Source organism: Lissotriton vulgaris, chromosome 6, assembly GCF_964263255.1.
Source record: "Lissotriton vulgaris chromosome 6, aLisVul1.2, whole genome shotgun sequence".
Taxonomy (NCBI): Eukaryota; Metazoa; Chordata; class Amphibia; order Caudata; family Salamandridae; genus Lissotriton; species Lissotriton vulgaris.
Window position 1 is genome coordinate 1712759296 of NC_141694.1, and position 27555 is coordinate 1712786850.

Genomic DNA, 27555 nt, shown 5'->3' on the forward strand with positions numbered 1-27555 from the left:
TTTCAATCCTCCTCTGTCCTCAATAAAAGTCCAGAGAACGTTTAGAAACTACCCAAATTTCTGGCTCAGAAATTCTTGTACAATATCTCTGAGCCAAGGAACACCACCTTTGAGATTCAGCCTAGGCCTCACAGATATCCATTCTCACCACCCATACTGTCTGGGAGGCCTGGGTTTCTATATATATATTCCTTCAGTTACTACCCACTCCAGCCCATCTTAGATGACAGAAATAGTGTGAGGCTGGGAGGGCTACAGAGAATCTGTCAGCATGTGACTTGATCAAGTGCTGGTCTTAGCAGCCCCTAAGATTCAGAGAACCCTGCTTCTTTGCTGGTGAGCCAGTCATAGAGATCAGTTTTGCCTACCTTCTAACAATACTGAAAGAGAGAGGGTTGTAGCTCAGCTCCATATGTCTGCATTCATGCAGGCAACTCAGATTCCAGCTACTTAGACATACCACACTTGCACCCATTACCTTGTCATAAGCAGTCATTCCTTTACAATCGCCAACTTACCTTCCCGCATAGGTCGCTAATAAATCTAAATGTTCTCTAAGCACCTTCTGGCTCTCACCTAGAACAATGCCTTGTGCAGTCCGAGACCAAAGACCTATCCTTCGGATTCACTGACTATGTCCTTTTTAAGGTGCAATAAGGAGTTAAAGTTCTCAGTTGCCAGTGGGAGCAAATTATTTTGCCAACCACAAAGAATTCTTTCAATGGGCATTCCACTCCACATTTAGGTAGTGCTTTTTCGGCTTTAGATATTTTTAGCACTTGACAAAGCCTCAGTTCAAACCCACTGGGTTCCCTTGCACCAGGGCTGCTGAGAAACTAGAGCAAATGGAGGACATACCGTAGCACATTTGTAATTTTAGTTTTGTACCAAAACTCATTTAGGAACACTACCTTCACTAAAAAACTAAATGGGTAAAAGGTCACCCTTGGCGCCACTGTCAATGAGGATATCGCACATATCCACATAAGGAGGGTGAGCCCCAGTAAGTGCTAGGACGTTCATGTTGCCCCCAGTAGGTGGGATTCATGATATGCCCGACTGTCGAGGCCTAGTAAGGTCATAATACCATGCAGTTTGGAATGGACTATTCCCTTGAGGAGCAGGGTGATTACTAGGTGAAAAATGATGGATCTGGATTGCTGCACAGAGCAATTTCTTGTGGTTTCGACGTTATGAATGCATTCCCGCAATCAACTTCTGGGTCACATCCAGCACCACTGTAAAGTACTTTTAAGGAGCTTTATAACAGTTGGTAGTTAGCCTTATGAATCAATCTTAACACCGGCACCTGCAGGTCTCAATGCTATTGCAATACAATAAGACAGCCAAGTTACTCCATTTAAGCATTTGAGTCTCTCAAAGTAAGATGGGTGAGCAATAAAGTCTCACATTATGCTGTTTTGGGGGTTAGAACTTTAGATACAATATGACACACAGAATTAAACTTAATAACATCATTGTATAGTTAGTGCTTTATCCTTTAAGAATGAACCCACTTAACATCGAAATTAATTAAAATCAGCTGGAACCAACCTTAGGCTAATATAGGACATGGGGTGGGTGATTTATTAATTTTTATTTTTAGATAAGAGTTAAACAGATGTAAATCTTCAGTCTATTTACCAGTTAATGCTTCTTTCACATCAATCTGCCACAGAGTAAAAGGCGGTGTGTGATCATTTGCCACTATGAAGAACAAGGAATACATATGTGGTTCAACACGGTCAGGGACTGCAATATAATTATTGTAATAGTAATCACATAACGTTGATTACAATGACAGTGCTTGAAAGCAACTGCTCCAGCAGGAGAGCCAGTATGTGGAGCCTGACTGCTAGAGTGCCAAGGGTACGACAGGCAGACGCCTAACAAAGGTTAAGTTGCTTTCAAGAGCATGGTCCGGGGCCTGGGCAGCATAATTGCCTCAATGCTACAACTATTAAGGTAATTACATTGCGAGGCTCCTGACAGAGTTCCTATTGTTGTGTTCTATCTAGGACCCCGATCAATATTGTGACCTTATGCCCCTATACGGCTATAATTAATAGATATCCCTATAATGGCATAAACGATCAGAGCCATATTTCAGTAACTCGTCTCTGCAGCTCATTACAGTACATGACACAGCAGAAGCCACTTCCTTAAGATTCCTAGATAACACACCGAGTTCTTTCAACAGATAAAACCCCCAGCAACCTGGGAAAGCCCTGCTTGCTTTGTTTTGATTAGTAATAGAACTCTAACGAGCACTGTAAGAACGACCAGTTCTTAGTGACATCTTTATTGACGTCTTATGTCCAAAAACTTACGTCAAACAAGGCACCTTTCAGGTATAAATAATACCAACGTTGCCTTAAGCAAATGCGATGGTGGTGGTGAATACAGGAGCAGAACAGCTGTCCCTTGCAGAGCCCAGCAGATGCGAGAAGCCCACGGACGCTGCCCCTCCTCCTCCTTGACGCGCTGAGAGAGACGCTGTCTTTTCTCTTGCCGAGAAAATCCAGCTCCGGCGTTTCCAGCCTACCCTTGCGGGTAACTGGAATATCGAGTCCTGAGAGGAGATACCAGACCTCCAACATTCTATTCCAGAGGTACAGTGATGACTAAACCCTTAGAGAGAAATCTTGAAGCAAACCCTTGGCAAAACCAACTTAACTTAAACTGCTACTTACTTACTCCCTCCCAAGTATTAGGCCTAGGTCAGGTACACCGGGGTAGGCGTAGTTAGAAGCACCAGTTGAGTACGTTAGCAAAATGTATATATGAATGTATATATTTTATTCATTTTAACTATTGTATGGCTAAGAAACCATATCAATGCTTTTACAGTATTATTTCGCAATACTCCTTTTACTGTACGCACTTTTTATAATAACAAGTCTTGCAATTGTGGCAATTCATTTCTCTTGCATGAGAAGAAAGACTGTTCAATAAATAATACCTTTTATTGAAAATGCCCGTCTCTCTATTCTCTGCATAACTGGTGAAAGTAATTCTGCACAACTGACTGAGTGAAATAGCTGTCTATTGTTTCACACGACTCTAGAGATTGACTCTTATTCAGAGGAGCAAAGTTGTCATATTTATGCGGTTGTTGGAAAACTGAATCCCTTCTTGTCTGAGCCAGGGAAGCTGATCACTTCCTATTCAGTCAAGAAAGTTTCCCGTGACCTCTGAGCTAGTTGGTACAGATCCAATTAAGTCTAACATAGTCAGTAGAGACCGAGGAGACCGCACTCCTACGTCTACACTGCTGTTTATGTTATTCCAATGCGCTGGGCCTATAGGGAAAATCGGAACTACACTACACTATAAGGCACTGTTGTCATCAGGAGGGGAACGTTTAGCATGGTATAGATAGGGGTCTGTATCTGTAGGAGAATCTATATTGTAATCATCTCCTGGATCTGATGGTTTCAATAATTGTCATCCCCATCCCCTGTATCATGATCTGTATGTGGAGAGCCCTGTGGTGGGAAGTCTAGAGGGTCTTCTGTTGGAACAGTAGGTACGCAATCTAAATCTTTAGGACAGAGAAGACCTCGTCTTGCCAACACTTCTATTTGTTCCTGTTCAATAGCTTCTAAGAAGATATTGGGAGTCTCTTCAACGTTTTGTCGCAGAATTCCTTTCCATCGAGCCTGGCGGTCTCAGAGGGTCTTTTTCGAGTGGAATGAGGGATTTGCCTCGCAGTCTGCTTCCCTGTGCACTGGAGGCACAAGTTACAGACTTGTCAAGGTCGGTACGTGGATATTTGAGTGGCACCGAGGGCAGAATTGGAATGGCGTCCATCCCACCATCAGATTTACTCGATGTTGACCTCTCGAGTGGAAGTGAAAGAACAATGCTAGGCTCGAAGGCCGCGGTTAGAGTTTAGTCAATCCATCTGTGATAGATTTACGATCTTCGACACGTGGAGGACGGAAAAACACATTAGAAACAATATCGCCGAGGGTATAGTGGGTTGCGAACTTAAAGGATTTTGACAAACAGCCTTGACCTGGAGCACAGCAAACCATGTCCGAACCAAATGGCGTAAAGAAAACAATCTAACAATGGGGGTCGATGCCCATGCGTGCTATCACCGAAAGGAGAAGTCACCTTGTCTGTGACTGGAAAAGACTTCCTTCGAAGAAAAGCAACCTGTAAACATCTGGACCTAACAGTATATGGCAGGAGCATGCAAAGCATGTGTATCTACAGCACACATGCTTCGAGCCACCAAGAAAAATTTTAACCCACCCCTATGTACAAAAACCAAATATTGTAGTAGCTGCTTGGCTTTAGATTAGGAATGTGCATACCGTTGGCTTTAAAGGCCATGGTATGATGTGTTGGTGCACACAAGTAAACTCTGGGACTTTGGAAATGTTCAGTTTGCTCGTCTTTTGCAAGAGTGTTTTTTCTGCAAAAGATTAAAATATTCAACTCTTTGGACCGCAATATGGTGTTGGTCTTAATTGGGTATCACACTGACATACTCGCATGGTTCAAACTCCAGCTTTCAAGTTACTAACACTCAAGGAAATAAAACATGCGCCACAAAAATTTCCTAGGTGAAAACATTCAACAATGAAACAAAGACATCCCCAATCCCAATTAAATGAATGGTGATGAAGTTAATGGTGACTATGGGTCAACTCACAAGTATATGGTCAGAAACAAAGTCTACAGTCACTGGAGTCCCATAACCAATTTAGGACCCAGCCAGTTGGAGTATTGTTTAATGACACAGACAACCCAATTGGGCAAATTTTCATTTGGAGTCTAAATAGTGCCTCTGTCTCAAGACCGATCCTTTGTAGTCCATTTGTTTGGATTGCAGACGTACCAATTGCAGTCATTCCCACTAGTCCGAAATAGGAACTAGAAAGGCTAGACCACACATTTAAAATGCAACATGTTCAAAACTGTATAGGCTTCAATGATGTTTTAAACAATTCCATAATAAGATCGAACCAACTACCCATATATGGAATGCTAAAGTGGAATGCTCCCAGCTTCTTGAGCTATGAAGGGCGAACAAAACCACCACAACCACACGGCAGGTGACAAAGGGTGCAGGCTTATCCTCTTGTGACATGGACAGGTAGGTTCAAGTAATGACCAAAGTTCAGATTGTTGAAAGAGAAAGTCTCAGCCACCAGACTGAAAAGTCACTTGTTCACAGTCCCACTGCCCTCTCCTTCCTGTTTCTACCAGTCATATCCATCTACTCAAAAACTTTCAAATTAAAATACCACAAAGGTCCCTCTGTCACACGTAGAAATAAAACAAGCATTTGCAATGCAATAGGTCTCGCAGCATTCAAGTTTGAGTTATTGGCATTGTGTATGACAATGTGTTGCATTAATTTTTTTGCAAACTCTGTATTGGCTGGTGGTGTTTGTGCCCGGTGAAAGCGTGCACTGACGGATGGTGGTGTTTGTGCCCGGTGAAAGCGTGCACTAACAACTTATGGTGTCTGTGCCTGGTGAAAGTGTGCACTGACGGCTGGTGGTGTGTGCCTGGGGAAAAGGTGCACTGGCGGCTGGTGGTGTTTGTGCCCGGTGAAAGCTTGCACTGACGGCTGGTGGTGTTTGTGCCCGGTGAAAGCGTGCACTGATGACTTATGGTGTCTGTGCGGGTTGAAAGTGTGCACTGACGGCCGGTGGTGTGTATGCCTGATGAAAGCGTGTACTGATGGCTAGTGGTGTGTGTGTGCCTGTTGAAAGTGTGCACTGATGGCTGGTGGTGTGTGTGCATGGTGGAAAAGCATGCACTGACATGTTTAAAAGTAAAGTGCGCCATAGTGCGATTGCTACAATAGTTAATTGTACAGGGGCTGGGAGGGCTGAAGACGAGTCGAGTGCACAATAAAGTAAAACAAAGGTTCTTTCTGACACAACCCCTCCTCTCCAACCCCCCCCCCCCCCCAACACCCCTCCCCTTGGTCAAATGGCATCTTTGGTACATAGGCCGGTGCTTCATTGGCAAAAACTTTAAATAGTGACATTATTCTGAAAGGATGAGGGGGCACGTCCTCGCGCCTGCCCTCCACTACAGTCACACTTTGATGCTGGGGTGAAGACGTTTCTATAACAAGAGGCTCTTGTTATAGAAAAACAAAGGAATGCTGGACTCGTGTCGATTAATTTATGGAAGTTTAAGACGTGTTGTCCCCAGTTAAGGAAGGCGGTGTTATTTCCAGGACACGTGCAATAACTCCAGTTATGGTACACATCGAATAACGACAATGTGTGCAGTAAGAACCGCACTTCCCACAGTTACCCCAGTAAACTTCGGAAGGTCAGGCCTTGAGAACCATAGCAGGAAGACATAGCCTGCGCATGTAAGCCCTGCGGTGTATGTATGGTGTGCAAAGCACCGAAATATGCGTGTTATGCCTCATTTTGGGTAGCAACAGTATTTGGCACTATTTGTCCATAAGGTAAATCCATATTGATGTATCAAAGCGAGAAATAGGACGCCCGCCTCTGGGGCGACTGGAATCCGTGCGATCGGTGCAGGTAGCGGACAGAAGCGGGGCCTCAACGTGCAAGCCCGCCTCCAGAACAGGAAGGGCTCAGTGCCTCGAAACTGCGGCCTCTGGGCACAGCTCTGAAGCAACAGTGACACAACAGCGCCAGGACATGCACCGTGTGACACAACAGCCCGAGGACACGCATGCTTGTGACACAACAGCTCCAGGACATGCACCGTGTGACACAACAGCCCCAGGACATGCACCGTGTGACACAACAGCCCCAGGACATTCATGCGGGTGACAACAGCCCCAGGACATTCACGCGGGTGACAACAGCCCCAGGACATGCACGCGGGTGACAACCCGCGTGTCGTGGTGCCCGCAGAATACACAAGAGCTCAGTGTTTTGAACACAACCAGTGATATCACAGTCACGAGTTCGAATCCGTGCAAGGCTAACTCACCCTTTCATCCTTCCCGGATCAGTAAAGCGACCACCATTAAAACTGGGAGACATAAACACCTACCCGTGCTTACAAACGGCAGCCTGAGGCGCTTGCAAGTTATTAAAGCGCTTCCTACAGTATTGAGTGCAGCCTCAAAGCACTGGGTTGAGGGGCTCCCTATACTGGGTTCTGGCCTTGCAAGGGGCAGCAAATCACGTGACGAAAAGTACAGGGTCTCCCTACAACTAAACACTGAGAAATGTGCCTGACCCTTAAATAAATTCACCACAATACGGAAGAACCGGCTGAAGCTGTCACAAATACACTGTCTCTGCAGCAAGGAAACTCATCGCCGCTTGGGGCCAAAAGCCGCCTTAACATGTTCAGAAAGGGCCACAGTGAGGTGAATGCTTAATTGACACCTCAAGAAAGTGTGATGGGCTCAAGCTCTCTCGCGGCACCAGGAAGGAGGAGTGGATGTTGGGGGTGTACACAGAAGATATAAGAACTTGGCCTGAAGTGCTTCCAAGGGCGAAGGCAAACCATGTCTCAAAAGCCAGGTCGAGCAGAAGGGTGGCACGGCCGGGGCGATTTATTTTCAATTGCATATAGCTCGTAGAAGACCCGAGGCTATAGGAGCTATTTACAATGGGAACATTGAACATACAGTATTGAAAGATTGCAATTCCAATTGCGAAAAAAAAAGCTTTGATTAGAGCAACGATATCCCTGGTGAAGGGCAGGTTCTAAATGAAGGGTACTCACCACACGCCCCCAGCAATTCAGACGTGAGCGAAACTGAAACCTTCCGTGGGGTGAGACTTCCATCTTCAGAAGCCCGCGCACACGCCCACGGAGTGCCACGGAGAGAAGCAGTGCTGGTGACGCGGGGCTCCCATGCCAGAGGGAGAGCCCCGCGGTGGCGGCTGAAGTCCGGAGCGGCGGTAAGTGGGCCTTACTTGGGGGGGGGAATGGTGTCTGGGTGCACTTGTGTGCGCGCGTGCATGCGATGGCGGGGTGGGTTCTCTGTATGTATGTATGTGTGCGTGCGTGCATGGGCGCTCGTGTGTGTGTGTCTCTGTGTATGCACATGCGTGTGTGGTATTGGAGCTTCCTAGGAGACAGCAGCTGGCCACAGCGAGCGCGTTTGCGAGCGCGTGGCCCGCTTCGATCGCCTTCTCGGAGAGGAAAAACGCACGGCCAGGTGCTGTCTCCTGGAAAGCTGAGTCGGTAACTATAGGTCTCTGGCGAGACAGCGCTTCGCGCTGTATATCGCCACGAGACCTAAAAAAACGTGTAAGGGCTTCTTGACTTAAGTCAAATAAAATAAATATTACTACTATTACACTAACCATTTGTCAGGATCCGCTCATCATCTCGCCAAAAAGGGTGTTCAAAAAGAATTTACAAACTAAGACACCCTTGCTGGAAGACTTCATTACGAGTTTTAGTGGCAGCGTTGCGGCGATTCGCCATCTTGGGAATGCGGAAGTAATTCCGTTTCCCCATCGGCAGTCAGCTGTGCAGTTGTTTCTAGAGCGTCTGTACTTCGCGCATGCGCGCAGTTCGTGCTGCGCACTTCAACCGAAAAATTCACCGGAGAAGAGATCTACCTCACGCTCTCTCACAGAAATAGTTCTTTTTGACAAGGTTTTCAAAGACAAGGCTTCAGAACAGATACTAAAAGTAAAGTAACTGTGAAATGTTATTTCAGAATTTAAGTAGCGTTTCTTAACAAACACTTTTTCCCTGAGTATACTTCGCGACCAGAAGTGCTTCGACGCCGGAGTCTGGAGAAGTTATGGTGAGGAGGAGTCAGAGTTGGGAAGACTTCAGTCAAGAGAAGTTCCCTCAAAGACATTCAAGTAAGCGTAATAGTTTGGTTTACAAGAAAAGTCTCAGGCTATGAACCAGGGGCGCTAAGGACTCTTCCTAGCAAGGAGGCAGAAGAGCATATTGCACCTAGAGCCTATCAGAGACTATTACTGAAGAGAAGTAATTTGTAAAGACTTTTTGGTGCTTCTGAGTATTCAAAGACTTTTAAAGACTGTAGCATTTGAGAAATTATCTTCGAGGGAGTCCAGGAAACTTCGAGAGAGAGAGAGAGAGTTCACAGTTTTGAGTTAAAGACTTTTGAGTTTCGCAGTCCAGAGAGTGTCAGGAGCAATTTTTTCTGTTAAAGGTTTCCAAAAAACTCAAAGGGTTCTTCCAGTTAATGAGATATAACACTTCCAGACAAGACACTAAGGAGAGTAGCTAGCTTCCTAGTCTAACGGTAAGACTAAGAGTTCAGGGAATAGAATAAAATAGGGTTGTAGTAAAACGTTAAGTAGGGAAGTTAAAATTCTGTCTTTTCCCTTTCAGAGAGTTCACCAGAAAGACTCCCGAGGCAGACCCATTGAGGAGGCAGTCTCTCTTGTTTTGTCTGTCCACTTCCCCTTTCCCCCTCGGGTTAGGACTATGGACTGCATTACTAAAAGGTAGTTCCTGGAGTTAGCTTGAGGGGGTCTGGGGTAAGCGCTTCTGTTCCTGAGGGGGCCGAACCAGTATATCCTTTTGACACCATTGCCAAACAACAAAAATACCCCTCCCCCCAACATTGCCTTGTATCATCTGCAATCAACTGAACTCGTGCCATAAACCTTTAGCGAAGATACTGGCCTTAGCATACGCATAATTAACATCAGCCACTTAATCGATGTTATGGGGAAAACACACAGGGATACAACGCACTGGCAGTGGAGTCCTTGGAAATACAGAATTTTTTTATGCTTGGCAATGGAATTAATCAATTGTCACATTAAACAATATGGGATGGAGGACGTGCGCTATGCAATTTAAAATATTAAATATATGAAATCCTGAGTGTTTCGCCTATGCCTGCTTAGAGAAGCACATGTCAAAGCACTGCCTCACATGACAATACCCGGGATAGGTACAACATTTGGATATGCATGTGTGACTATACACCAGGAAGATGTGTACATCTTGGACAGAAACATCTGCCGGACATTGAGAGATGTCAAAAAGTCAACAACATTCTGGAAGAAACTACCACTGTCCAAAGTGGGGAGAAGAGCAATAACAAAGTTAGTTGTGCCATCTTTTTGCTACTATCCCTTTGAAGAGGCCTAGGTGAATATTTAATGTCATGAATAGTTTTTGTAGGCAGACTTGATTTTGGAGCTTGGGGGCCTAGACAAAGACGTGTGACGGCCAAGCTGCCTGACTACTCAGACATGAGAGAGAGGAGTACATGGAGGACGTTCCAAATAAAAGATAACCTTGTACCAGTTATCAGACCATATCAAGACCATGGAATATAGCTACATATTGCCGGGCTAGACAGCCGATATGCACCAAAACTAAGGTGGCTTAATCACTGGAGGTACTGTTGTGTTTCTTACATGCAATGAATTAAGCATCAAAAAGGATCTATGTGCAGATCTGGGAACAGGAAGGAATTGTGTCACTAGGCAATAGTTTCACTACAAAAATATGAGGACTTTATGTAGGTGCACACTTCAGAACATGTGAAAAATAAAGCAGATTATGCAGCACACACTATGGAAAGTAAAAGTGAAACTAAACATTGGGAGTGGTAGGAAGACAGTCACAAATATATAGTACTCTGCTTGACCACATTAAACAACTCTACTCCCACTGAAAGCTGTTTGTTCAGAGGAGCTAGAGGGACAACTGGCAGACTGGAAGACAATATTAGGTTATCCGAAAAAGGTTACTAGAAATGCTAGGTTTAAACTTACAAGTTAACATTCTACACCACATGCATCTTACTCCAAGTCAACTGCATAGAATGTTTCCAATAGTGTCAGATAAGAGCCTGTGCTGCTTAGTAGAGGACGTAGGACTACTACACATATTCTTGACATGTCCTTCACTGATTGGAAATACAAATAGGCCCCAAAGTGGGTCTGCTGGGTCTCATACTTCGGTCTGAACAACACTTGATGGATAGCAGATTAGAAGATGTGGCCTTACTAATGGCAAAAAGTTTGATAGCAATAATGTTTAGACACATTGAGTAAGGAAAATGCTACTTACCAATATGCATCTGTTCTTGGCATGTAGAGCTGCAGAGTTGTACACTATGCATAGATCGCCATCTGGTGTTGGGCTCGGATGTTTGCATGTTGTTTTTGTCTTAAAAAAGAAGTCTTGTAGTCACGAGGTTGGGGACTCCTCCTTCGGTGGACAGTGCGAATGGGCTTCGGCTCCATCGTTTGATTGTTTTGCCAGTAGGTTTAGATGGAGTAGTGAGAAATAGAAAGGTGTCCATGCGTGATGTATCTAATTAAGATAATACTGGATAAGATAGAGGTATCCGGGGAGGAGGGGGGGGGGGTGTACAACTCTGCAGCTCTACATGCCAAGAACAGATGCATACTGGTAAGTAGCATTTTCCATTTGAGGCATATGAGCTGTAGATTGTATACTATGCATAGACTATATAGCAGTATCCTCCTTAGCGGTGGCTACCTATATCTGTTGCAGTAGTTTGAAAAAGTGTTTTTAATACAGCCTGGCCCACATTAGCTTGTTGTTTTGCTTGCACATCTACACAATATTGTTTTGTGAAGGTGTGGGGCGTGGCCCAAGTTGCTGCTTTGCATATGTCATCTAGAGGAATGTTCCTTAAGAATGCCATAGATGCCCCTAGTTTACGTGTAGAATGAGCTCTAGGGGGAATGATTAACGTGCGTTTTGCTTTAAGGTAGCATATTTGTATGCATTTTACAATCCACCTTGCAATTCCTGTCTTTGATATAGGATTTCCTTTAGGAGGTGGGGAGAAAGCTATAAAAAGGTGTTTGGTTTTCCTAAAGAGTTTTGTGCTTTCAATGTAGTAAAGTAATGCTCTTTTAAAATCAAGAGTGTGTAGCGCTCTCTCTGCCACTGAGTCTGGTTGAGGGAAGAATACTGGTAGTTCAACAGACTGGTTTAGATGGAAAGCAGATACTACTTTGGGTAAAAATGTTGGGTTTGTTTTAAGAACCACTTTGTTATGATGGATTTGTAAAAATGGTTCTTGTATGGTTAATGCCTGGAGTTCGCTCACTCTTCCGAGAGGTGTGATGGCGACTACAAATGCTACTTTCCAAGTAAGGTACTGTTGTTCACAGTTGTGTAAAGGTTCAAATGGCGGGCACATTAGTCTGGTAAGGACTATATTGAGATTCCACACTAGGGAGGGTCGAGCTCTTGGTGAAATTATTCTTTTAAGTCCTTCCATAAAAGCTTTAAATGCAGTAACTCTAAACAATGACAAATAATGTCTGTTTTGCAAGTAGGCCGCTATGGCAGCTAAATGTATTCTACCGGATGTATACGCAAGATCACATTGTTGTAGATGCAAAAGGTAACCGATGATGTTTTGAACTCGCCAGCACACACGCCCTCTCCTCCACGGACTACATCCTCCTCGGGGACCTGAACTTCCACCTCGAGAACAACGACGCCAACTCCGCCACCCTGATCAACAACCTTGCAAACCTCGGCCTCAGACAATTCGTCACCGCACCCACCCACGCCGCCGGTCTCACGCTGGACCCAGTCTTCTCCACAGGCACCCACATCGCCTTTGACCACACCACCGAACTCCACTGGACCGACCATCGCGCATCCATTTCACCTTCAAGAAACCTACCACGCACCACCGGACCCAACAGCTGCCTCGCCACTGCTGGAGCAAAGTCACCGAAAACCAGCTGATCACCACACTCGCCCAGAACCCACCCACCGACCCCACCAACCCAGACGCCGCAGCCCGCAACCTCAGACAGTGGATCGACTACTGCGCCATCACCCTCGCTCCGCTCAAGAGACCCTCCAACAGCCACACCAGCAAGAGAGCCATCTGGTTCACCGACGAACTCCAGACCTCCAAACCCGCATGCCGGAAACTGGAGAAGATATGGCTCCACAAACGCACACCAGACAACCACGCAGCCCACAAGGACGCCACCCACAGACATCACCACCTCATCAGATTAGCCAATAGATCCTCCTTCAAAGACCGCCTGGATAACAATGCACACGACAGCAAAGAGCTCTTCAGCATCGTAAAGGAACTCTCCAACCCCAGGGCCAACACCAATGACATCCCGCCCTCACAAGAACTGTGTGACTCACTAGCCATCTTCTTCCACCGCACGATCGCGGACATCCAAAACAGCTTCAACACCACGACCGCCCTAACTACACCAGACTCCACCTCCCCTGTGAACACCACCAGCGCCAACCGCCTGACCTCCTGGTCCAACCACAACGAGACACGCAAGGTCATGAACTCCATCCACTCAGGATCTCTGTCAGACCCATGCCCACACCACATATTCAACAAAGCAAATGCAGCCATCACACCCCAACTACAGAAGGTCATCAACATCTCCTTCGGAACCGCGACATTACCGGAAAGCTGGAAGCACGCCAAAATCAACGCCCATCTCAAGAAGCCCAAGGCTGACACCAAGGACTTCAAGAACTTCCGGCCCATCTCCCTGCTTCCGTTCCAGGCGAAGATCATCGAGAAAATCGTCAACATGCAATTGGTCCACCACCTTGAAGACAATTACATCTTGAACCCGTCCCAGTCCGGATTCAGACGAAACCACAGCACCGAGACAGCCATCGTCACCGCCACAGACGACATCAGGCGCCAACAAGACAACGGCGAAACATCAGCCCTCATCCTGGTGGACCTGTCAGCGGCCTTCGACACGGTCTGCCATCACACTCTACAGTCACGCCTCCAAGAAGCCGGAATCCAAGAGAAGGCCCTTGACTGGACCACGTCCTTCCTCTACGGCAGAACCCAGAGCGTCCGCCTCCCACCCTTCCGATCCGAAGCCACCAACATCATCTGCGGCATCCCCCAGGGCTCATCCCTCAGCCAGACGCTGTTCAACATCTACATGGCCCCCCTCGCACATGTGGCCCGCCATCACGACCTCAACATCATCTCCTACGCCGACGACACCCAGCTCATCCTTTCCCTCAACAAGGACCCACACACCGCCAAAACCAACCTCCACGAGGGAATGAAGGCCGTCGCCGACTGGATGAGGGGCAGCCGTCTGAAGCTGAACTCGGACAAGACGGAGGTCCTCATCCTCGGACCCATCCCCTCAGCCTGGGACGACTCCTGGTGGCCGACCAAACTGGGAACAGCACCGACACCCACCGACCATGAACGCAACCTAGGATTCATCCTCGACTCCACCCTCTCCATGTCTAAGCAGGTCAAAGCCGTCTCCTCCTCCTGCTACAACACCCTCCGCATGCTCAGCAGGATCTACAAGTGGATCCCTACCGAAACAAGAAGAACAGTGACACAGGCCCTCGTCAGCAGCAGACTGGACTACGGCAACGCACTCTACGCAGGAATTCCAGCCAAACACCTACGATGACTACAACGCATCCAAAACACCTCCGCCCGACTGATCGTCAACGTCCCCCGCCGCAGCCACATCACCCCCCCACCTGAGAGACCTACACTGGCTCCTAGTCGACAAGAGAATCACCTTCAAGCTCCTTACCCATGCACACAAAGCACTCCACAACGCCGGACCAGCCTACCTGAACAGCAGACTCTGCTTCTACACCCCCACCCGCGCTCCGCTCCGCCAGCCTCGCCGCTGTCCCCCGCATCCAACAAACGACCTCTGGCGGCAGATCCTTCTCCTACCTCGCTGCCAAGACCTGGAACACCCTCCCTACCCACCTACGGCAGACCCAAGACCTACTCGCCTTCAGAAAACTCCTCAAGACCTGGCTCTTCGAGCAGTAGCGCCCCCCCCCCCTTCCCTCAGCGCCTTGAGACCCTCACAGGTAAGTAGCGCGCTTTACAACAAGTACTCTGATTGATTGATTGATTGATTGGAAGCATCCAGTGGGTCAATTTTATTGCGAGAGCAATAAATGACGAACCTTTTCCATTTTGCTGCATAGCATGCCCTTGTTGTAGGGAGTCTAGCCTCCTTGATAACGTTCATACAGTCTGGTGGAAGATTAAGGTAGCCAAACTATAGGATTTCAGGAGCCAGATTGCAAGGTTGAGCTGATTAGGATCTGGGTGTCTTCTCTCTCAATGGTTCTGAGTGAGACGCTTGAGAGAGAGGTGCAGCTTTTGATGTGGTACTACTGATAGCTGCAACAGAGTTGTGAACCATGGTTGCTTTGCCCATGTTGGAGCAACTAGGATCATTGTGAGGGAATGCTGTTGGAGCTTCCTCACTAGCAATGGAATGAGTGGGAGAGGAGGAAAAGCATAAGCAAATTTGCCTGACCAGTTCATCCATAGCGCAGTGCCTTTGGACAATGGGTGTGGATACCTGGATGCGAAGCTTGGGCATTTTGTGTTTTGGTGTGTGTGGTGAACAGATCTATGTCTGGCTGTCCCCACATGTGAAAGAATGGAAAAAGAATTTGAGGATGAAGTTCCCATTTGTGAATTTGTTGTGTTTGACGACTGAGCAGATCCGCTATTTCATTGTGTACTTCTGGTAGATGTTCTGCTAAGAGCTATATGTTCTGTGGAATGGCCCACCTCCAGATGCTTTGTGCTAGACGGGATAACTGGAGAGTGTGTGCCCCCCCCGTTGTTGTATGTAATACATTGTTGTCATGTTGTCTGTACGGATTAGGACAGCTTTGCCTAGGAGTTGCGGTTGAAACGACTCCAACGCTAGAGGGATTGCCAACAATTCCAGGTAGTTGATGTGGAATTGCTTTTGTTGAGGGGTTCTTAAACCTTGAATGGTATGGTTTTGGAGATGTGCTCCCCAGCCGGTGGGTGATTCATCTGTTAGCACTATCTGTGGAACTGGCTAGAGGAACGACCGTCCTTTGGAAAGGTTTTTTGTGGTTCACCACTGCAGAGAGCGATGGGTGCGGTCGTCCACCAACACCAGATCTGTTAGTTGACCTTGACGGGCTAGACATTCTTGTGATGGGCGCATTTGCAGTCTTGCATGAGGGACGAGAAAAATGCAAGATGCCATCATTCCTATTAGCTGCACGAACACTCTTGCTGGAAGAGAGTGTTGTGGTTGAAATCTTTGAACCAGTGTTTGTATAGCATTTATCCTGATGGGATTGGGATATGCTAGGGCTGTGAAAGTATTCACTGTTGCCCCTAGATATTGTTGCATTGTAGATGGGATTTGGCTAGATTTACTGTGAATCCCAGACTGAAGCAACTGTATTGTCTGAAGTGTGTGTTCGACACAGCTGTTGTGGGAGTTTGCTTTTATGAGTCAATCATCTAGGTAGGGGAAGACATGAATTTGTTGTCTTCTGATATGGGCTGCAACTACTGCAAGGCATTTGGTAAAAACCCTGGGTGCTGTGGGGACTCTAAATGGGAGCACCTTGAGCTGGTAGTGTTGACCATCTACCACAAATCTGAGATACTTCCTGTGAGCGGGATGTAATGGAACGTGGAAGTAGACCTTTAGATCTATAGTGGAGAGAAAGTCGCCTTGCTGCAGTAGTGGAAGCACTTGTTGTAAAGTGACCAGGTGGCAGTGGTCTGATTGAATGTAAAAGTTTAGCGGTCTAAGGTCCAGTATTGGTTTTAGAGAGGCGTCCTTTTTTGGGATTAGGAAATAAAAGGAGCAGACTCCTGTCCCCTGATGAAGTAGAGCAACTGGCTCTATTGCGTCTTTTTGTAACATTGCTAAGATTTCCTGTTTGAGGAGCGTTAGGTGTTCTAATGACATTGGACGCTGTCTTGGAGGAATGTTTGGCGGTGTAGAAGTGAGTTCCAGGCAATAATCATACTGGATAATTTGTCTTACCCACTTGTCTGTTGTGATGGCATTCCAGACAGGTAGGAACTGTGAGATGCGTCCCCCGACAGGAGTGGGATGATCGGGGGAAGCGCTGGGAAGTCGCTGTTTATTGTTAGGGAAGTTGCGGGTGTTATTACTTCTGCGTCTACCCTTATTATTGTTACCTCTGTAACTTCCTCTATTGTATCCCCTAGAAAAGGAGCCCTAGTTGGGACTTTTATAGGATGATGTGGGGTGTTCTGATGTATTGGTTTTGGAACGTGCTCTATAAAAGGAGCGACAAAAGGAGCCTCTGGCAGATGGTGACTGTAAGGCTCCCACAGACTTTGCTGTCTGTGTCTTTTTTTAATTTTCTCTAGAGATGCATCAACTGCAGGTCCAAAGAGGTGTTCTTGATCAAATGGTTGATTTAGGATCGTATTTTGCACCTCTTGCTTAAATCCAGACACCCTGAGCTGGCGTGTCTTCGTAGCAGAACACTAGTATTTATTGCACATGACGCTGTGTCTGCTGCGTCAAGTGCACATTTGATGGAGGTATTAGTTAAAAGTTTGCCTTCTTGTATAAGGTCATCAGCTTTGTCCTTATATTCTGGGGGCAGATATTGAATGAGCTTTTCTAGCTCATCATACTGAGCCCTATCGTATCTTGCTAGTAGGGCTTGTGTATTTGCTATTTTCCATGAATTAGCAGCTTGAGACTCCAAATGTTTACCTGATGCGTCTAATAACTTTGATTCTTTGTCAGTAGGTGGTGTGTCACCTGACCCTTGGGAGTTTGCTATTTTAGGTGCATTGGCAACTACTAGTGAATCTAAGGGAAGTTGGCCCTTAATGTAGATAGGGTAACTGGGAGCTGCCTTGTATTTTTTAGCAACTTTGGGGTTAGGAACCCAGCTCTAACTGGGTCTTTGAGCACCTTAGGAGCATGTCGAAGAAGGCCTTGTAGCATGGGTAAGATGCGAGTAGATTTTTGTGGTTGGGCAAAAGTCTCCAAAAAAAAATCTTCTTTCTACAGGGTCTGAATGAAGTTTGACCTTGTGGTATGTAGCTGCTCTGTTGATCAGTTGTGCAAACCCCACATTGTCATCCGGTGGAGATGGTTTTGAGGGGTAGAAATCCAGATCATTTGTTAGATCAGGATCGGTATTATAATCATGCCATGGGTCTGGTTCCTGTGGTGAATTATCATGATCTAATGGCATTTTGTCTTTATCTAATTGTCCATGCCCCTGTGAATCGTCACTATCCTCTGATTCTAGAGTGTGGTGGTGAAATAATTAAATTAGGGTTAACAGGTGGTGGAGAAGTGTTAATAGCTATATGGATTTTCTTTGGTGGAATTGGGATATGTGGTAAATGTTCTGTTTTCCTCTTTGCAGGTGGCTTGGTGACTATATGACCAGTCTTTGTGTGAATAAAGATAGTAAGTAGTCTGTTTTGGATCCGGCAAGAAAAGCTCTTCGGACTCAACAGGCTTGCTTGGCGTTGAAGATTTGTCTTTGGGAGCGGTTTTTGGATGTTTTGGGACATTGTCCGGTACAGCAGCCTTTCCCGATTCTGAAACTTTTGGTGCTTTGTGTTTTGATGTTCCAAAGTCTTTTCTGTGTGTTTCGGTGCCGAAGATTTGTCTGTTTGCTTCAGGACTGAGGTTTTATCCGGCTGTTTCGGTGTCAGTGGTTTATCCGGCTGCCTCAGCGTCGTTGCTTTATTGGGTTGCTTCAGCGCTGATGATTTATCCGAGTGCTTCGGTGCAGAGGAATCTTTTATATATTTAGTTGCAGAGTGCTTTGCTGGTGCCGATGGAAGAGGGTCTGGCAATTCGGACGACTGAGCCTTCGGTGCCGAGGGTGTTTTTTCGGTACCGATTGGTTGACTCGAGCCGGATGGCTTTTGTTTATCCTTCGGTGCCGGGTCCGGGAGTGGGGAGTTCGAAGTATTAGTATGGTGTGAACCTAAGCCCGAAGGCGACGGTGTTACCAGTGCCATTGAGGCGGGCTTGGTCGGAGCTGGGGTTTCAGTACTCACGTCCCTTTGAGCCGGGGTTATGTCATCTTTGGCATCGGAGACGTCTGCTTCGGAGTCCGGAATTTCCTCTGGCTACGGAAGATTGTCGAGACCTGGATGTAAGATGTCCGGAATGGAACCTGTGCCTCGCTGCATGTCACAGCGTCGAGTTAGACGATCCCGAATGGTCTTCTTTGATTTAAATGAGAGGCAAGCTTCACAATTGTCCTCTCCTCTCGATGTTCAGGAGAGAGGCACAGATTGCAGACAGGATGGAGGTCTGAGTGTGGAAACTTAGCACGACACTGTGGACATTTTTTAAATGGAGTCAGTCTTTATCGGTGCAAGTAGACCCAACGGCCCGCGTCGAGGTTCGCAGGCATGGAAGAGTAATGGAAAGTTGTCGATGGTGCACATCGAAGGCACGCGACCGAGACAATATCATCAGTAACTGTGATTGCGCGTCGAAGTGGGTTCGAGAACGATTCCGATCCGGAATGCAGCTAGTCACATCCGAACCCGAAGGGGGAAAAAAACAATCTAACAATGGAGCCGAAGCACATTCGCACTGTCCACCAAAGGAGGAGTCACCAACCTTGTGACTACAATACTACTTCGAAGACAAAAACAACATGGAAACATCCGAGCCCAACACCAGATGGCGATCTATATATAGTGTACAATCTGCCGCTCATAAGCCTCGAACACTGTTTCAAATGTGAAGGCACAGAAATATATACTTTGAGAATAGAATCATAGGAACATGCTTACTCTCCACACCTGCAGTGTAGAACTACAAGCACTATCAGTCCTAAAAGGCTGGAAAACTGGTTTGGGAATAGATACAGGAACTGGCTACATGAGTTATTACCACCTTTTCATCACATAGCAGTCTATGTAATAAAGCGGTTCTGTGTCAACCTCTACAGGGGTTATGCTACCATGCAGAATGCTCAATGAAATATGGGTGCAGAGCAAGTTTAAATTCTGGTTTATTTAAAAATGCAACTGTTCTCCAAATTTCAAATTTCATGTTTGAAAGTACTGGAAAAAAATACATTTAAAAAAAATTATGAAGATCAATGAATGTAAAATAAATAAAAATTGCCATCAGTGATGCAGCTTAATAAAAATAGATTGATGGGAATATTCTGTAACAGGAAATCCCCTCACATAATCATGTATATCAGCAACATCTTCCCCCTAGTAGACACATACTTACGTCCCTGATCTTCCACTGTCGCACTATTTTCAATACTAACATTATCCTTTCTCTATATCGCACCTCTGTGGGCCACCTTCACAACTATTAAGATTTCAAATCCTACAATCCTCAGTTTTGATAGCATTGTGAAATAAACTGATCAAGTTCATGGGTTTTGAAAATTCTGAGATATATTGCCCAGTAATCTCAGATTTCCCTATTCTCACAAAAGCATCCAATTCTACCTTTGTGATTTCGTCAAACTACCCTCCTCCCTGTAAGTTTACTTTCTACCCTACTTCTCCAATCTACTTCACTTCACTTGCTTCATCCTCCCCCATGCTAATCAACCTCTCATTGACCCAGTGTTGGACACATTATTGAATTCAGTATTCTGCCCCTGCATTGTTCCAAGGGTAGCCTTCTGGTCGGTAAATGTTGTGTCAACCTATACATTTCCAGCAGGATTCATTACTCCCTCCCTTCAACACTTGCACAGGCCAATGTGCATGGTCTTCTAGAAACCTCATTAAATTCTTCAGCCATCTTGTTGCCTCCGCTTGATACAGTGCACATTTCATAAGTTGTATTTATTTCTCCGCTAAAAGATCCACCCTTTCCTTAGACACCTACCTGAACACCATTAACTGTTTCTTTCAGAAAATGTATAACATCTCATCTATATTATTCACAACTGTCATCTAGAATACATTGGGACCAGCACTATGACATATTTTACAGTACCAGAAGACTGTAGAGGACGAACGAGGTCAAGGGCAATATCCTCACACGGCCCCTTCAGCAGTCTCCTTGCCACCAAGGGTTGAACTACACTTAAAAGTATTGTCACTTGCTACACAGAAAACATTCCCTTCTCAACCATAAGATCCATCCAATCCATCCAAGTCCACCAATAAGCATCTCTCCATGGCTTTTGTTTCTTGGAGACCCAAATTCTCAGACACCCTAGATACTTCACAAACCTTCTCAAGGGACCAAGTTAGTTCCTTGGAAACCAACCCTTCTTTTCTAAGAACTCATCTTTGACACCGTCCAGAATTTTTCTTTTATTTTCTATACAATGCTCACTGCACGACTCCTTTCCCACCTATCCTCCCTTTATCCTCTTCTACAGTTCTTGCTGAATTTCACCCATTTCAGTCTCGGTCTTCATTACCTATTCGATGACATCACATGCTATCCAAATATCTTGTACACCTTCCTCTTCCTGGTGCCAGTGATCAAAGGAACGAAATACTGAAATGTGTTGCAAAATACTGTTGCTTTTAACAGCATATTATGGCGTGCCAAAGTCCAGTTCAATTGCCCACACAAAGGTAGCTGCAGACTTCACATGGCCCACATCCGACGTGCACCATGACGTCATGAAAGCGCTGGCGACCAAGTTACTTTCCTTTGGTAACACCTTATCTGGCAATCTAGCTGCAGATTCCTAACATTAGCGCCCTGGTAGATGGCATTGTTCAGCTCAACATAGCATTGGTGGCGCCGGAAATGAAGTTCACGATGCCAATTTAGGGTGCCACCCAGGCGCGCTGACATCAGTTAATTTTCAGGACTTCTAGGCCAGAAGCATTGAGCCAGGAAGTACACTGACCACTGGTGTGGAAAACTAGGGCGGTGAAAACCCTGTCCCTAGATATTTGTTCACCGAACAGAGAGGATTGGTGTGTCAATAAGGAATCTGTGGCTAGAGTCTCTATTGGATAAGGTATTACCGAAGACCAGCAACTGGTCTGTGTGATAGAATCTTCTAGCCACAGATTCCTTATCTTAGATTAGATACACAAAGAATACCTGCCCAGACATGGGTCAGTGGACCAATTTCACACGAGACGTCCGCTAGGCAGTAGCGCTGGGTAAACTTGTGCAAGGAAGCCCATGTCGCTGCCTGGAGGATGTCCATGACTGGAGCTCCACGAGCTAACGCAATAGGAGTTTCTTCTTGGTCAATGCAGAGCAGATTTTAATGCAGAGCACAATGATCCACTTCTGCATGTCCTTTCCAACCTTCACTCCAACATTACCCACAAAGAGTTTGTCATCCACCAGGAAACTCATGTGCAGTCAAGTTAAAACGACAACACTCTTTTTGGGTTAAGACGGTGAAGTTGATCTTCTTCCTTAGAGGAATGAGACGGCGCGTAAAAAGTAGGCTGAGGGAAGATTTGACCTACATGAAATGGAGTTACTACTTTCAGGAGAAAGGAAGCTCTTGTATAAAGCACCAGTTTGTCTGGGTAAATGTGAAGACCAGGAGGCTTGGATGACCAGGCCTGAAGCTCCCAGACTCTTCAGACAGATGTTATAGCCAGGAGAAAGGCTGTCTTGATAGTAAGGAGCCAGACTGGACAATAGTGCAGAGGCTTAAAGGGAGCGCACATAAGGAAAGCGAGGCATAAATTGAGGTCTCACTGGGGCATAACGAAAGGAGTTTGAGTAAACATATGTTGCAAACCTTTCAAGAACCTATGTACAATAGGAGACTGGAAAAGGGACGTTTGGTTAGGCTGCCGAAGGAAAGCAGAGATAGCAGAGCTATAGCCCCTAACAATGCCCAGAGCAGAATACTGCTGGGCAAGGGAAAGAACTAATAGGAGAACATGAGAAAGGGTGCAGAAAGGGATTCAAGGAGTCTTTCTGAACATGCCAAAAATGTTGCCCAATGACCGGCATAAATCATCTTGGTAGAGGGATGCCTGGCTGCCAAGTTAACGTTAAGTTACAGAATTCAAGCGCGGGGCCAAAAACTGTCAGGTACGGGTGGAGAACTCTCCCATGTTGCTGTGGCAGAAGGTCCTCATTAAAAGGGCAGCCTGATCAGAGGACAATGGCCATGCTCTACAGCTCGGAATACCAGACTCTTCATGCCCAAATCCAGTGCCATAAGGATGACAAGCAACCGGTCATTCGTGATCTGCTTAAGTACTCTGGGCAGGAGTGGTATTGGCGGAAAGGCCTATGGGAGGAAATAAAAAGTGTCTCCAAGTGAAAGCCACCCTGGAAACTCCAGTGTGCAAAACTACTGACATTGCATGTTATTGTCGATAGCTCACCAAGGCTCTCCTCACGACTGAACGAGACCTGGTACCACTTCCGGATGGAGACGCCATTTGTGATCCGCTAGGCATCTTCAGATGAGTTGGTCTGCTCCTTTGGCGTTCAGAGAACCCACCAGATTTTGAGCCAGCCGGGATATTGGCTGCTGTTCCAGCCATGTCCAGAGATGCAGGGCCTCTTGACAAAGGGTCCATGACCCGACCCCACCCCACTTGCTGCAGTACCACATGGCGGTGGCGTGGTCTGTGAACACTTGCACTAGCCTGAGACCAGAGTTCACTGGTCTCCACCTTTCTCAGATGGCCGCACCATCCCAGAAGTGACACATCTGTCACTATTGTCAGATCTGATTGGGGAAGGGCGGGGAGTCTGCTGCTTACCCACTCGTGGTTTATAAGCCACCACTGCAGGTCCTGGATCTAGACCAGGTCAGAAATATTCCCCTGATGCTGCGACTACCGGAACTTCAGTTCCCACTGCAGAGCCCACATAGGTCACTGGGTATATGACACAAGCAAAATGCAGGAGGTAATGAAGCCCAGCAGCCTCACAATCAGTCTCACCGAAATCCAGGACAGAGGCTGAAACGTTATCATAATCAAAATATCCTGGACTCGCCGTTTCAGAGGATAGGCTCAAAATTGCGCTGTGTCCAGACCAGCTCAGATGAAAGGGAGCGTCTGAGAGGGAGTCAGGTGTGACTTGGGCACCTTGATAGTGAAGCCTAGTGAATTCAGGAGGTTTGCTGTAGTCTGGAAGAGGGAGACAACAGCCTGGAATGAGCTCCACTTCAACTTCCAATCAGAGATAAGGGAAGCACGACAACTCTGATCTCTGCAGATGAGCTGCAACCACCACCATCACATTGGTCAACACCTGAGGGGCATTGGTGAGGCCAAAATGAAGCACAGTTAACAGGAAAAATGCTTACGGCCTCCCATAAACCGCAGGTAACGCATATAAGCAGGCAGGACAGGAATATGGAAGTATGCATCCTGCAAGACCAACGCCACCATCCAGTCTACAGAGTGCAAGGCAGGCAGAAACTGAGCAAGAGTGACCATCTTGAATTTCCCCTTCTCGTGGAAGAAACAGAGCGCTCGTTGAGGGTAGGCCTCTGTCCTTCTTGGGCAGCAGAAAGTAGAGGGAATAGCAGCCACAACCAACTTCTGGCATCAGCACACTATGGCTCCTCTGGGCAAAAGAGGAGTCACTTCCTGGCGAAGAAGAAAGGGTGGTCCTCCGTCAACCTGTCATAAGTAGGTGGCATGCCATAAACTGTAGTCTCGAAGGGGAGGGAGTAGCCCCTGTGGACAATCTGCAAAAGCCACCAGTACGATGTTATTAACGGCAAGCGGGGGAGGTAATTGTGAAATTTCCCTCTCACTGGATTCCCATGATGATAAACGGGCAGTCTAGGAGGATTTAGAGGCTACGGCTGCTGGGAGGTTGGTGGACTAACCCGACCGCTGCCCATCCGACCCACAGGGCAGGAAGGAAGCAAGTTCACGGCCATGTAGAGGCTGGAAAGCTTGTGTGCTGCAGTGGGCGGGTAAAGACGCAGTTGTACGCTCCTTCCGTAACCACAAAAGGAACGAAAAGTAGATTATGGGTGATGAAGGGCCATAGAAAGGCCCAAGGAGCTAGCTGTAGCCCTATTCTTAAAGCGGTCCAGTGATGAATGTATCTGGTCTCCGAAGAGACGGAAGCCATCAAAGGGCATGTCCATGAGTGAGACCTAGCCGTCCCCAGAAAAGCTGATCATCCTCAACCAGGCGTGGCGTCGCAGGGCCACTGTTGACTAAACTGTTCTGCCTTGTGTGTCAGTGGGGTCTAGTCCTCATAGGATGGTGAACTTAGCTGTATCCCTCCCATTGGCAACAGCCTGGCCGTGCACAGCCTGGGCCTCCTCCAGGACTGTTGGAAGCACCTGCGCAACCTTATCACACCGGCCATGGGAATAGCAGACCAAAAGGCAAGCGGTGTTCACAGACAATCTAACAAAGGAGTTGATGCCAATATGCTATATAACAGAGAGAAGTCACTCTACCTCGTGACTCGAAAGACTTCTTAGAAGAAAAACAGGTTTCACAACCCCGAATCCAACACTAGATGGCAGAAGTATGCAGAGCATGTACATCCACAGCCACACATGCCATCGAACACAGTTATTCAGAAAAAACAAAATTGCAGGGCAGCACAGCTTTTCCAGACTATGCAGAGAACATTTGTCACAACAACCTCTTAGACTGAACTTTGATTGCTCAATCATGCTACCCTTTGACAGAGTCAAGTTTACAACTGCAGTAACATATCAGGCAGGTGTGTGATATTATTTTAGGCATATCGTGAGAAACAACAGTATCACATTGTAGTTGCTGCCAAGTAACAACTGACTATCACAGGAGTCACAGTTAAGTACTCAGAATAACACACTGGAATGGACCATTTGATGATGCAAGTTCCTGTTCTGCATCGCTGTATGTGATTATCTTTCATACCGAGACGTAATGGTTATAGAACGATCATTCCCCCACCTAGGCAAAATCAGTTCAAATCCGAGCTGGAAGTTACTCGGATTTTATGTGTAAATATTAGAAGGTCAACTTAACCCTAGATTGAATGCCTCACTATTTCACGGACAGGGAGAGAGGTATGTACTGTGCCCAGTTTTTTAGATTCCACAATAAACTCTGGCCTTCTGATAACTTATGAATTGCAACAAGTACTGAAAGATGGGCTGTCCATATTCTACAAATATATTCAAACCTTTGCAAACACACCGCATACAGAACACAGGGGTGCACTGAATGATAAATAATTTACCCAACAGGAAACACCAAGGTCATGAAGCTCCAGTGACCAAACCTGTGTGGCTTAAAATAGTAATGAGGAATACAAAAAAGTGGTGTATGGAGTGCCTGAATTAATCTCAGCCACTGGTAATTACTCAGACTGCATTCCAGTTAGTTGTTTTTTAGCCCACTATGCCACCTCAGATTAGACCCCAGCCGTATGCAAAATCAACCTTGGTCCTGCTCCAACAGAACAGTCAAGCTATAACTACCATGACGGATCCACTCTGAATCGAAATACAAGCAACCCAATTAATAAAATAGTACTCCAGTATAGCTACCCCAGAAGAAGGTAGCGGAAAACAGTAAGAAGAAAGAATACACAAAATCATTTTAAAACATTGTACTTTCAGATGCCTGGCGCTGCTCACTGACCAGTCTTGGCTTGCTGTGAAATGTTTTGTTTAATTTAGAAATGAAAACTAAGACAAAAAAAACAGCAAAAGAAATCTGAGCTAATAAACAGTGTCTCTGCTCTACATAGGGAGTTCCTGAGTGTGGTAACCTCAAGGTTATATGCACAGAGGAAGAAACGTGCAGTTTCCAGTCCTGCCACTAATATACCAACAGGCTGGGAATGAACGAAAGCCCCGTAGTAGACGCATTATGATTTCGCTAATAATACATCTTTCTTCTTACCTTGGGTGCTTTCTCTGCCTTCAGTTTGCGCACCAGCTCTCCTTGCTGAGTCACTTTTTCATAGATGGTGTTACTATCTCCGGCACTGGAAGGGGTGGGTTTGAGTTGAGCACTTTCAGCTGCCTTCACTGCTGGTTGATTTCCAGGTTTATAGTCTTGCCCAGTGACCTGCTTGTATTCTGCTTTTAGAGACAGAAGTTGCTTCACAGCTGCATCAACTTCAGCCTTTTGTGCTTTTTTAGCTTTCAAGTCGCGAACTAAATCACCCTGAGCAGTGACTTGGTCATAAAGGGAAACTGGGTGTTGTGCTTCTGTGGGAGATGGAAGTGGGGAGAGTAGAGGTGCAACGCTGACAGCCTCTACAGTTGACTTTCCTTTTGGTGCAGAAGAAGTCTGTGGAAAACACAATTTAAACCAGTATAAGAACCTACTTAAGCCTTTTCACCTTGCAACGAGCGGTTTCACTGCTGCTGATCGTATTTATTTAGTGTCAAGTCTTTCAGCATTTCTTTTAGATTCGTAAAGAGATCACATTTCTACATTGACACTATAACTGGGGGCTGGGGCACACATCAGGTGTCTATCCTTGGCATCATATTATGTACAGTTAATCGAGAATTTGTTCACAATGGGGCTGTAGCTCGTTTTGCAAATTGAGATGTCTTAATAATAAACTGTGGTATGTTACCCGGCCCAGACAGCCATTGCACAGTGAGGGATGTGACAATTTATGAATGCAATAATTAACTTCAACGTAGGCAACTCTGTTCTTCCTTTCCAAGAAGTTGACAAAACTTTCTAATATACATATACATGCAAAAATACTTTCAAATTCATTAAACAAACACTACAGCATTGCTCATGTAAGCGTATCACCATCATCTGCCACTGCTACAACAAAATAGGCCGTCACAAAAATCTGCTTACATTAATTCCTGGACAAAAAGTTCACAGTGGTTCCACAGGTTTAGAGACTCCCCACCCGATCCTTGTTAACAAAGGTTAAATTATGGCTCTTCTCT

The 27555-nt window shown here is 46.1% G+C and overlaps 1 protein-coding gene across 4 annotated transcripts in view; it reads right to left on the bottom strand.

Annotated features, from left to right (window-relative positions):
• Positions 1 to 27555, bottom strand: part of EPRS1 (glutamyl-prolyl-tRNA synthetase 1) — a 470400-nt gene that overhangs the window by 244551 nt on the left and 198294 nt on the right. For all 4 annotated transcript variants that reach the window (XM_086927918.1, XM_086927917.1, XM_086927914.1 and 1 more), the window contains exon 18: positions 26534 to 26926. In XM_086927918.1, coding sequence (XP_086784044.1) covers positions 26534 to 26926 — 393 coding nt within the window. The remainder of the gene's footprint in view (positions 1 to 26533; positions 26927 to 27555) is intronic.